The sequence below is a fragment of the Sinocyclocheilus rhinocerous genome, unplaced genomic scaffold (assembly GCF_001515625.1).
Source record: "Sinocyclocheilus rhinocerous isolate Xijiao unplaced genomic scaffold, SAMN03320098_v1.1 scaffold1799, whole genome shotgun sequence".
Lineage (NCBI taxonomy): Eukaryota > Metazoa > Chordata > Actinopteri > Cypriniformes > Cyprinidae > Sinocyclocheilus > Sinocyclocheilus rhinocerous.
In genome coordinates, this window is record NW_015648615.1 from 135,796 (window position 1) to 149,132 (window position 13,337).

The following is a 13,337-nucleotide window of genomic DNA, read 5'->3' on the forward strand; positions in this document are numbered from 1 at the left end:
CTGCCAAAATGTAAAATAGTTAATGTTGGGAATTTTCAGCAGGGAAATAGAAGCAGTTCAGTGTTTTACAGCTAAAGGTTGTGTTATTCAGCTCACGCAGATATTCAAAGTAATTTACTGATCGTAGATTAAGATTACACATGATGATGTGTGGTGAATGATCAATTTAACCTTTGAGATATACAGTTTAAGTTGCCAATGCTTCAGAAGTTTTATAGAACAGAGATTTTCTGAGGTTTGGAGATCCTCAGGGATGCACAAAGGGGGTTTGTGGAAAATTTGGAGAAAAATTTTTTTTTACTGTAATTTAATTTAAATGTCACTTTCTTGTTAAGATTAATCACCATAATTTTTAAAAAAAAATTTTTTAATATAACTAAAATTATATTTTATTTCATAATTACATTTTAACTTGATTTTTAAACTATATTTTAGGCTATAAAAAAAAAATAAAATGCTATCTCTCCTTCCTCCAAATGTGCATTCTTTCAAGAACAGTTTTAATTTGGTGTATTGTTCTTGCTTCTGAAGAATATTTAGCCTACTGTGAAAAGCGCTATACAGGTACATTTAAAGTATAGAAATTAAAAGGTTTCTCTTCTGGTTCATACCGGCTACATAGTATAGCCTACTAATAGGATACACTGTCAATTTAAGTATAGTTTTTAGGAGATTAATAATTTTTGTTTTTAGTATAATGAAAATATAAAAGCTAATTATTTAATTTGATTAAAAAAAAAAAAGCATGTTGTCTTTTTACAATATTATACAGTTTTTCACACAGTACTAATGTAGGCTATTTTATCCATGACAATATACTGCTTCAAGAAAGCCTCTCTCAAGGGACCATATTAAAAAAGTTAGAAAAGCCCTTTTGTAGACATTATAACAGAATGCAAGTGTGAGTGTGTGCTAGCATGTGTAAGTAAGTCCGTCCTCTATCAAGGTGCCCTCGCTCGCTCTGTATTTCAATGCCCTCCAGTCAGGTTTTCACCGATGACTGGCGCGAACCCCGGAAGAAAGAATGACGAATATGAGCAATCAGTTCACAGCGTCTGACAAATCCGCTCCTGTTCAGACCCTGGCGGACTCATCTTCCTCCGCGCTCTGTTTCTGTCTCGCCTAACTAAAACATTGGAGTGACTTTTAGAAAAATGAATGTATTTCACCGGCAAAGACTCCGTAAAAACACGGTTGTCTTGGTGCTCGTGTTGAGCGCCGCTCGCTGCTGTCAAGCGTTCAACTTGGATGTGAGGTCTCCAGTCGTCAAAGAGGGAAAAACAGCTGGCAGTTTGTTTGGACTTTCTGTTGCACTACACGAGCAGGTCGTAGGAGAGAAAAGACACCTGTAAGTATATTTCAAATGTATTATTATTACCTGACCCCAGGTGAAATCATGAGAAGGACAAGATCTTCTCACGTTAGTGCACCTGTTGAGCGTTTTACCTCTGCATTAACGATGTTTTATAATGCAGTTACTTTTTTACAGGCTACTTTTTATATGGGTCAATGACGCCTATTTCTTGTCCTTTTTTTGTGCAAGAATACATCACAAATGCAATTCATATTACCTGAATGCATGGTTTTCTATGATGAGCACGTTTTCATTTTTTGAACTGAAAGTCATTTTGATGGTTTTTATAAGTTTAAAGTGTAAAAAAAAAAAGAAAAAGAAAAATAAGGTGGTGTAATTGTTCAGAGCTTTTTAAGCAATTAAATAAAATAAAACAGATTATCCAAGAATTTCAGTTTATTTGTTCATTAATTATTATTATTATTATTATAAACAAAGCATACTTTAAAACAATCTATTGTTCACCAAATCCAAGTCAGTTGTAACCATCATGCAGGATGCCATTTTGTTGTCATGTGACCAGAAAAGCTTCCAAAGTACACCTTTAAACCGTCATCATGACTTGTGTCAAGGTTTTCTTTAAAATATGAGATATTTGAACCTTTTTAAATTAAATTTCACAGTAGGCGATTGGAGAAAATCTAAGAAAATTAATATTCATGACTCAAAAATCATAATATTTGTAAAAAATAAAATGTTATGTTTTATATAAATATGTTGTGAATAATTAAAGTGTGCAAGAAAAGTATTTTAAAGTTATTAAATTAGATTTTTTTTTTTAGAAACTCTTGTAGAAACTTGTGTGACCTAAAATGCACATCGTGGTAGCATCTAAAACAACTAATATTACTTAGTAATGAATTAACCTGACTTTATTAGGCCACACAATAATGGCAGTAATATTATTACTACTACGGTGTAAGCTGCACACCTTTTTTTTTTCTCTCTTTCTTGTGACTTTGTGATATGAAGATATGAATTTGTGATATGAATTTGTCATTGTTCATGTCTTTTGGTTGAAATTTTTGAAATGCTATCATCATTTTCTTGTTTCCATTTCACAAGAGGATATGAGACAGTGATAAGGCCGCCCGTTACTGTGACTTAGGGCTGGGCAGGTCATGCACCCGCTTGTCTAATGTTTTATAACCATTATGGTTGCTACAACAAATGTCGCCGCCTTTCTTCTCAAATACTGTTGCTCAAATTTTTATTTTTGAACTCATATTGTGAGATTTAATACCAAAAGTGATTAATAAAAGTCCTAATGGGTACAGCTGGCCAAAGAGTCAGGAACAATAGCTGTGAAATGGGCATAGAAACTGAATAAACAAAGCACAATAACTAGTGTTGCTTAAGGCCTTCTGAGCTGTACACATTGACCACTTACCCCCTGCCGCAGTGAAATATCTCTATAAACCAACTGATCATTAACAATAGTCTGTAAGTTCCTCTTGAGACCCATTTGCTCCTGACTGAAGCAATAGATTTTGCTTTGTAGTTCACTTATTTATGATTCTCACTAAATGAATTGGAGCTTATGAGTGCCGTGAGACCTGTATCACCAGCCTCATAAGGCAAAAACTAGTACAGAGTAAGTCACTAGTATGCAAGAAGACTGAGCTCAACAACTATATCATATTATCTGCCGAACACCTATATATTCATTTTATAGTGGGACATAAAATCTTTTTCATAGATTCCTCAGTGGGAGCAGTAGAAAAAACACCAGCTTTGCAGAAAATCGTGAGTTTGCACGATAGCGCAGGTAGATACCGGTTTGCACACAATGCTTTTTTTCATCTCCCCAGGAAATTAGAATTCCACAGATTTCACAATGAAAGCCAGCCACGTAACTGCATTGACTCACGCAGGCTGTTTTCTTCGATTACGGATGGATATAATGCCCTTCACAACATACAGCCCAACTTTAATTGAGAAATAGCATTTGAGCATATAACCAATGAATATGACGATAACAGCGCTTTCTGAGTGCTCAAAATACTTGGTGCTTTGTGGCTTTTATTTAAAACTGAGGTACAGCTGAAGCATGTTAATTGTTCACAACTATACGGTGCCATAATAGAACACCCTGACTTTTCAGTGCAGTTGTCAGCATATGATGGACCCACAAGGTAGCATTTAAAAACCACAACACATTACAGCCTTATATATACTGTATATGTGTGTAAAGGCCTAAAGCTATATACACAATGAAATCTGTCTATGACATGTTTCATGTGTCATTTCTGCAAGCACAATGGAGAAAATGAAATTGTATTTGATTTGATTTGATAATACTTTGATTTGACTGTATTGGATACACTGCAGACATAGAATGAATGAAGTATACATAAAGCAGACTAAATGAATCATAAGACATGTCTGTTCATTGTTAACAGATGTAGGAAACTATACCACAAGAGAGCAGTGGTGTCTGGTCTTGCCCATTTCTCTTTGTGGTCTGTGAATGCTATGCTCTGTAAAACAGTGTGGTGTAAATGTTTGCTGTTTGTCATATTAAATGCAACTAAGTTCAAACAAAGAAAAAACAGATTCAGTGTTTGCGTCTGCCCTTGTCATTGTCCTAGAGGAGTCGTCCCAAGCTAATGTGAGGCTGTCTGTGTTGCTAAATACATTTTCTGGTGACTTCCTGATTGAACCTCAGAGGAAGGGCACTGCAGTTGTCTGCTTCCCTGCATCTTTGTGTTTGTTGGCGATTTAAAAAAATATGAAGAAAACTCCTAAGTTGTTTAGGAAGCTGCTATGTTTTTGTACTAAGGGTTTTAATTTGTAATTTACATTTGTTTTGTGCTTTTCATTTTGAGAAAAAATTTCCCTGCTCCTGATTTATGTTTTATGTATGCATAAACCGTTCAGAGGTCCTCCTGATCTTATCTGCGCCGACAATTTGAGAAATGAGATCAGTCACGATGATATTAATTGGACTGGCTAGACATTCATCATCTTGTCGAAGCCATAAAGGACTGGCTCAGTGGCACACAAAGATGTCCTGTGTTTCTGTGACTTGATCTTTGGTCATTTGTCTCACACACTCTCATAGACTAATAACCTGTTTCCTTCCTGTGATGGAGTTAGCTAGAGCTGCAGAAGTGGTTCTTTACTGCTGCTGACGTGCTGAAGGTTCTTAGATCCTCATGACCACAGACAACTTCTCATCATGCTTAAATTCTCTGCAAAGTCGCAAGATGAAATTCTCACGACTGAGATCCAGTTACATGCTGAACAACTGTAGCAAATGTTTAAAGGGGTCATATGATGCGATTTCAAGTTTTCCTTTCTTCGTCCCATGTGTTTGCCGCAAGCCCTCCACCGTGGACAAAGCGGAGTCCAGCGTCGTCACATGTGGTTGCCGCAAGCCCTCCGGACGCTCCTTCCTCGAATCTGCCGGCCGCGCCGTTCTCAAGCCCGCCGCCTCTGCTCACTCTAGCCCTCCGGCCGTTCCTCACTCTTGCCCCCGGCCTCTGCTCACTCTAGGCTGCCGCCGCTCACTCTAGGCCGCCGTGTGAAGCTGTGTTTCATTGTGAAAGCGAAACTACTTTGTTTGGCCTTCCAAAAGAGGACGATATCTGCTTCGTCATGCCTGGAGCTGATCCGTGCTGGTTGCTGAGGAAATACAACAACTTTGGCATTTTATGGAGGTCTGTTTCCTGATCCTGGTAGAGTAGGCTACAATGCCGGCTGTTCTGACTCACAGACTGTAAGTATGTTTTTTATATTTAAAGAGTTTTTATATTTTATATTTTATATATTTAAAGCACGTTTTTGGGCAGTGTGGAGTAGGGCTTGTTGTTTGTCATTTCTCCGATCACAAATGCAGACATGGTTTTATGTTTACGCGGGGCGACGTGTTTCAGAAAGGCGGGGCATAGAGGAGAAACAATAATGTACAGTATGTGGAAAATAATGTGTTTTTTTAACCTTAAACCGCACAAACACATTTCATTACACCAAATACACAAAATAATGTTCTTTTTAGCAACATCATATGACCCCTTTAAAGCCTACGTGGTGATGATGTGAGAAAATACATAGTCAGTGTGGGTGGTGCACAGTGCCTTTTTTTGTGTTGGGACTTTTATGTTGCTTAGTTTTCTGTTTACTGTGGGTTTTTTTTTTGTAACAGTATCTGCAAAGTAACGATGCTGAAAGTTCAGTGCAAACGGAGATATCGTCTTTTAAAATTATGGCAGTTTAAAGCCTACAAAAATGGCTCGTAGGGACTACAACGAGTTACTTCCCGGGTTTGTGATGTCACAAACCCTAATAAACCCCGCCCTCGGGAACATGCAACAAAGGGTGCAGGGCCATGTTGCGCTGCTTTGAAGAAGAGGAAGAGTTGTTGCCATGCCATTAAAACTAAGGGTGCACGAAAAAATATATTCATATATGAATCGTGATTCTGTCTTCTAACGATTCTACTGGACTCACAAGTTTCAAAATCAATGTTCTAAAATGTTCTTAATCCTTTTCCTCGCGTCCCCTGCTCTGCACACGCTCTGCTCTGCATCTCTCTCTCCCACCTGATCATCAGCTCATCAGCTCCTATAAACTGTGTTCCAATTATACACTTTAAGTGTATAGTGTATATAATCAGGATAAAATGGTATATTCAAAGCTAACATAAGCAGTAGCATTTACAAATAACAGCGTATCTAAAAGTATGAGACAACAACGAACAAAAAACATAGCATTAAGAGCTGTGCACTTGCGCAGGTTATGCGCGATCCTCTTCACTAATATCCTCTGCATCTCAATCGGGCTCAAATTGATAAGCGATATTGACGACACCATTGTTCACAACACACTGGTCTAGCTAACCAATCTGAGCCCATTGTGTAATTCTGAGGGAGGGGCTTCATAAAAAACAGGAAATCAACGGAGCATTCAAAGGAGAAGGAACAGAGCTGTTTAGAATAAAGGTACATTTTGTGAAAAACAATGCGGTTTTTTTTTAAACCAAGCATTAACACATGTTAGACTGCACCCCATAAACGCAATCAAGCCTAGAAAAAAAAACAGTCAACCACCCCTTTAAAAATAAATGTGATGTACCATAAGCTGAATCCTACCTGTGGCAAAATTGTCTGTGACTTTTCTTATAAAACAAAGTTTTTCAGTGTAAACTTTAAAAATAGTTCAATCCAGAATGAATGTTTGAAGGTAATCATATGGAAGATTAGTTGATGGGCTATTGATTCACTAAATGATAAGCTGTTTTTCCACAAAAACAGTTTATTCAGTGCAGTGTAGCTTCTCCTCCTTTTACAAACCCATTGCTAATGTTTTATAGAAAGTGTAATTTATTAAGTGCAATTAACAAATCATCAAATACCATTAAATATGGAGTGTCTGTATATGTTCTTTCATTAATTTGCAGGGCTTGTTTTGTTTGTCTTATACTATTAACTACTACTAAAATGTTCCTTTAAAGTGGACGTATCACACAGTTTCTATGAATCTTGAGTACCTATAGAGTAGTATTGCATCCTTCATATCTCTGAAGAGTCTTTAGTTTTATCAGATTTATAAAAGAGAGTTACAGCTTTACACTTCTCTCAGAAAACAGTCGGGCTCCTGGAGGCGTGCTGTGGGCGGAGCTAAAGAGTCACAAGCATGCAAAGCTTTTGCGTAGCAAATGTCTGCAAGCTGTGACATTGACATAAAACAGGAACAAAAACTTTATTGACTTAAATTTTATTTAATTTGTTTATAAAACATTCGTCACTGAAATGTCAGGAACAAACACTCTTGCACAACTCCATTGCTGCCCCGGAGAAGCAAACTGCATCCTTTCTTCCCTTAACGCTGGGTTATCTGGGAAGCTGAACAAGGTTATCTTTCCTCGCAAACAAAAAGCACTTCTTTGGTGACTGTTGATTTTGTGGTCTAAAAACAAAATGATAAATCCTTCTCGTGCAAGTCCTGTGCAGCGCTGCCAACGACGTTGATGGACGAGCGCTTGCTCTGGTTGATATGCGCGTACTCTTTCGGGAGAAGTGCCCATACAAGGAATTCTGCCCTTTATGATGTCATACAGGGCCATACTCGAAGAAAAAAACTTTCTGATAGTGTCTTTGGCACATAAATACTCCATCATATGTCCAATTCATTTTTTGAGAATTTGGCCATGTTTAGGATGAGAATCCAATGCTTTAGCAGTGTAAATTTGAATGCATAAAATAGCATTAGACCCCCCCTTTAAGTTACACAAATGTCTCATTAACAATGTCTACAAATTTATAAAACTGATCTGATTCTCTTGGGTTCCTCGCGTGTTCCTCTGGTTTTGCTTCCTATTCTTAATAAACCACTCGCACTTGGCTCTCCACCTCAACTTATCTTTTGTTTCCCACAAAATATTACTGTGGGTAAATGCTAGAAATGTGCATCTATGGTCTTTAAAGCGCGCTTATGGACACACAAATAGGATATGAACAGTTGCGATACACTGTGTGTGTCAGTTATTCAAATCAGATTCCATCCGGATATGCACAAAATCGGATTTGGGCTGACGGTCTGAACAAGGCTTTTGAGCGTGTTAGTCTTCCAGGAGGTCTTTTGGTTTATTATAGTTTGTTGACCATTATGGACTTTAAAGGGGTGGTTCACTGGGTTTTTTTCTAGGCTTGATTGTTTATGGGGTGCAGTCTAACATGTGTTAATGCTTCATAAAAAATAAAAAAACGCATTATTTTTCACATAATTTACCTTTATTCCACACCGCTCTGTCCCTTCTCTGAGAAACGTGCTGATCATTTCCTGCTTTTATGAAGCCCCTCCCTCAGAAATAGGTGATGGGCTCTGATTGGTTAGCTAGCCCAGTGTGTTGTGATTGGCTAAACCGCCTCTAGTGCCTCTAGTCCCGCCCCTCACCTCAGCGGCATGCGCTCCGGCTGTATTTTAAACAACGGCGTCGTTAATATCGCTTATCAGTTTGAGCCCGATTGAGACCCTCCGTTTGCATTGAACTTTCAGCTTCGTAACTTTGCAGATATTGTTTATGCTCAAACAGCAACATTACACACTAACTAGCGTTAAAAAAGTGAAATCGCAATCAACCACCCCTTTAATGACTGGTGCTGAATGATGGCTGATAAATATACACACACATCCATTCAAATGTTTGGGGTAAGTATGATGCTTTGAAAAAAGCAACTGACTCTAAAAATGTTTTAAATAAATGCTGTTCTTTGAAACTTTTTATTCATCTTAGAATCCTAAAAAAATATCACTGTTATTAAGCAAATGTTTTGAAAATCGATAATAATAAGAAATGTTCCTGATCATACAGTCAGCATATTAGAAATATTTCTGAAACATCATGTGGCACTGAAGAAGACTGGAGAAATAGCTGCTCAAAATTCTGCAGGAATAAATTACATTGTAAAACATATGAAAATAAAACAAAAATAAAACTTCTTTCAAAAACATTAAAAAGTCTTACAACCCCAATTTTTTAAACCATAGCATATGTAATTGTAGTATATAATACTTAAACATTTTTCATTGAATGATTAACCAGGAGATATATCACGTATCATTGGTCTGATCACCTGATGTGCTTTATTGTATAAAATGACCGCAGTGACTGTTTGTTGAAATATACTGTTGAGGAAATAACACGGTCTCTCACCATTCTCTGACCTTCTGTCCCATTACTCAAAACTAGACACAGAACTTGCATAGTTCATAGTTCTCTGTGAGTGTTCTGCTTTTGTAAGGTATTAATGCTTTAATATGAATTCAGATATGGAAATTAATGAATGACACATATAGAACTATATGCCACTTAACCAGTAATTCTGTCACATTTCCAAGAACTGCAAAGTCATTTCAGATAGATTGCAGTTAGTACACTGGCTCACTGATGTGTCGCTTGGCCATTCAAATTAGAGGGCTGCTACTAACTGCTGTATAATTATATTCGATTCATTTATTTTGTAATCACAGTGTTCTGCCCCAGTGAAAACTGCTGCACACTGGATTTTGTCAGTAGGCGAGATTTCAGGTTTTAGTGTAAAATTAAGCTAAACGTGATGTGAATTTCCTGTGTGATTTTCCGTCTGTTTTAGCTTGTGGTATTTGCTCTGTTAGCGGCTGAGGTTATCTGGGTCACGGCTATAGGTGTCAGACAAAGGAATTACCTGTCTGTCTAAACAAAGTTGCAATTATATTTACTTTAACACAGTGAAGTAGATTAAACTCAGATTAACCAATATTTAAAGCTCTGCCTGAATTGGCATTTAGTGCTCTTTCACATGAAGCAAAACATGAAAATACACTAAATAGGCCTTAATCAGGTTAGACACCATGTTGAATTTAAAGTGCATGAAAACGAGGCTGTGAGGGATATGCTAAGTGTCTTTACAATGGCACACACTGTTGTCAGCTCATGTAATTTTCCCAGCTCACAACTTTCAAAACTGTTTTATGGAGTTGTTGTCTACTGAACGTTGTTTTAGAAAGATGTTTCATCAGCTGAACAACCGATATGTTGTTAAACTACATTACAATCCATTGAACGCACTGCACTTCTATCCCTCACGGCCTTATTTTAATTCCTGTCAAAAAACGTCTGTTATCGTTAATGTCATTGGCGAACAGGGCAGGCCCATCCATCAAGTCTTACATCATGTCTACAAGTGAATCGTAATAAGTCTTGAAAAGTCCAGTAATAATCAACAAAACGATGTTACGTTTGAGTATTAGTTAAAAATGTCATTATGGTGCTTGAGTTGTCAATGGAGTAGGGTAGGCACTATGAAAACTTGAAGTAGAGTAGGTTTGTCTCGCCTCTGGGCTGGGCTGGAAAGCCTAGAGGGACAATGACATGCCGTGCATGTGGAGCATCCTGGGATTTTGGATTAGATATTATCCATTAATCTGTAACAGCTGGAATGTCAAGAATGGAATTTGTCACCTTGTGAATGTTCTAGTTACAGGGCGATTGTCAGTTTAGTGACCATAGCAGCTCTGATCCATGCGGTTCCTGTAAAGAAAAACTTAAATGTGTGTGATAAATGATAAAGAAGGAATGGTTTTATGAAATGTGAATTTAAACTTCCATTCAAAAGTTTAGGGATGGTAAGATTCGTAATGTTTGGGAAAGATGTCTCTTAAGCATACTAAGCCTGCATTTATTTGTACAGTAAAAACAGCAATGTTGTGAAATATTAGTACAATTTAAAATAACTGTTTTCTATTTTAATATGTTTTAAAATGTCATTACTCCAGTCTTCAGTGTCACATGATCCTTCAGAAATTATTGTAATATGCTGATTTGCCGCTCATGAAACATTTCTGATTATTATCAATGTTGAAAACAGTCGTGCTGCTTAATATTGCTGTGAAACCGTAATTATTTTCAGGATTCTTTGATGAATTGAAAGTTCAGTGAAAGAAAGTTCATGAATAAAGAGAACATCATTTGAATTAGAACACTATAAATGTCTTTACTGTCACTTTTGGTTATTTTAATTTGTACTTACTGAGTAAAAGTAAAAGTAAAAAAAGCTCACTTTCCCCTTTTGAATGATAATGTGCACACATATATATATATATATATACACACACAGTATGTATGTATATATATATATATATATACACAATATATATTGGTGAACATTTTTTTTATTTCAGTTTATTTTCCTTTTTTTAATACATTAAACTACATGAAAATAAAATAATGTGTTGCCTTGGCAACTAGCTGAAATAAAAAGTTTTGGTTACACTTTACAATAAGGTTCCATCTGTTAACATTAGTTAAGTACATTAGTTAACATTTAACTAACAATGAAAAATACTTCTAAAGCATTTATTAATCTTGGTTAATGTTTCTTTCTGCTTTTTGTAATATATTATTAAAATAAAATGATCTGTTATTATTTAATGGACATGAGATTAATCCTGTTACAAACATATTGCTCATTTTTAGCTAATGTTAACAAGTGGGACTATTGTAATGTGTTACCAAAATTTTTGTTTAAAACACTTTTAACTAAAAATTATACTGTATGTATATACTGTACAAATATTAATAGTCTTCTAATTCAACCATAGCCATAGTTTGATCACACATTTGTAGACAAACTTGGATATGTGTACAAAATGGATTAGAAATCGAAAATAATTGTGACCCTGGCTGAGAAAACCCAGCTAAAGTCTTTTTTTTTTTTTGTCCTTTACATAAAAACATCCTTCATAAGCTAAAGAACATTCTGTGAAAATGTAACCTTGATATCTTTAATACTGACTGAGTGAGGCCATGTCAAAGATTGAAATCATAGTGAAATTAATGTTGACACAGTATGTATGTATATATATATATATATATATACACAGTATATATTGGTGAACAGTTTTTAAACAAATATGTGCAAACCACATGATGTTAGCATATTTGCTAAACTAATAGTAAAATTCTAATACATATCACACAACACATTTCAATTAGATTCAACTGTTTTTATTGATATTGTTCAGTTGCATTTTTTTCTTATCCACCATGATAGATTTGGTTTTTTTCACTGAGCGCAGTGCATTATTGGACTGACTTCTCTACAAAGGACATATGCAGTGCTGCCTAGAATTTGGCCTAGAGAAGGTGTCTTAGAAGACATCATGAAGTTGCTTATGTTCTGAAACAAACTTTGCACAAATATGATGCCTTAAACTGCTGCCTCTCATCTCTGCTCACCCACTCACTTGAAAGTGTAATAAGCTCTCTGTGCACGTCATTTATTGTGCAGCTTAGACTCTGTTTTGGTTGCTTTCCCATTCATTCATAGTAATATGTGGGAGATAAGGGACGTGAATTTCACCTGCCTGAACTTGAATGTGTGCAGCACTGCCAGAAAGTTTTCTCTCCTAATCAAGCTCTTTGTTCGTGGCCAGACAGTCTCCAACACTGAGCGTGGCCAGTGGGACCGTTTTCTGTAAGGACTATTTACTGAAAGTTCAGGCCTTTAGAACAGCTTGGAGGCACACACATCAAACAAAGGTGCAACATGTGAACTCTGGCCCTGATATGAATTCAGTGAAACGGTCGAAGCAGACACACCTTCTTCAGCAGGTTACAGGAAGTGGTGTTCTCTGTGATCTGACTCATAGCTGTTTTTTTTAACCAAGTCAAAAACGTTCACAATCAGCATGTAAATCAAAAAGAGGTATAAATAGGGCTAGAAAGAGTCATTCTATTAAAATATTCCAGCTTCTAAACTTCTTAAGGAAAATGCCAAATGTCAGTATAGGCTACTGAAAGTTCAGGCCTGTAGAACAGCTTGGAGGCACACACATCAAACAAAGGTGCAACATGTGAACTCTGGCCCTGATATGAATTCAGTGAAACGGTTGAAGCAGACACACCTTCTTCAGCAGGTTACAGGAAGTGGTGTTCTCTGTGATCTGACTCATAGCTGTTTTTTTTTAACCAAGTCAAAAACGTTCACAATCAGCATGTAAATCAAAAAGAGGTATAAATAGGGCTAGAAAGAGTCATTCTATTAAAATATTCCAGCTTCTAAACTTCTTAAGGAAAATGCCAAATGTCAGTATAGGCTATATCTTCAAAAGATTCACTAGACCAAGAAATAAAAGGGAAATCTCAGTTTTATTTGCAGTTCAAACATACTGCAGAATGTTTCCAGCTGACAGAAAAGCAAAATGAAGACTAATGCTGTGGAAAAGATTAAATGAATCTATTCGGGTTGAGTCATATGCTCTCAAACAGAGCAGCTTCGATGAAATGAAGCACCAGTGAATGCAAACCCCTAACCAGCTTGCGGTTCATAAACTTGCCTCTGAGGTATGTGCCGCTCACCACTAGACCTGTAGATAATTGTAGTGGTAAAACCCATGTCATGTGACTGGTATCTGTTTAAGCATAAACGGGCTCAGGTGTAATGCACTGGAAGTATGATTCACTAAACAAACTGCATTAAACTTCTCTGCAGATGTTCTG

The 13,337-nt window shown here is 36.6% G+C and overlaps 1 protein-coding gene across 1 annotated transcript in view; it reads left to right on the forward strand.

Moving 5' to 3' along the window:
• Positions 1-1,006: 1,006 nt before the first annotated feature.
• LOC107709989 (integrin alpha-3-like) overlaps positions 1,007-13,337 on the forward strand; it is a 34,113-nt gene continuing 21,782 nt past the window's right edge. Inside the window, exon 1 of the mRNA XM_016514660.1 lies at positions 1,007-1,348. Within this exon, the coding sequence (XP_016370146.1) occupies positions 1,155-1,348 (194 nt within the window). The 5' untranslated portion in view covers positions 1,007-1,154. The remainder of the gene's footprint in view (positions 1,349-13,337) is intronic.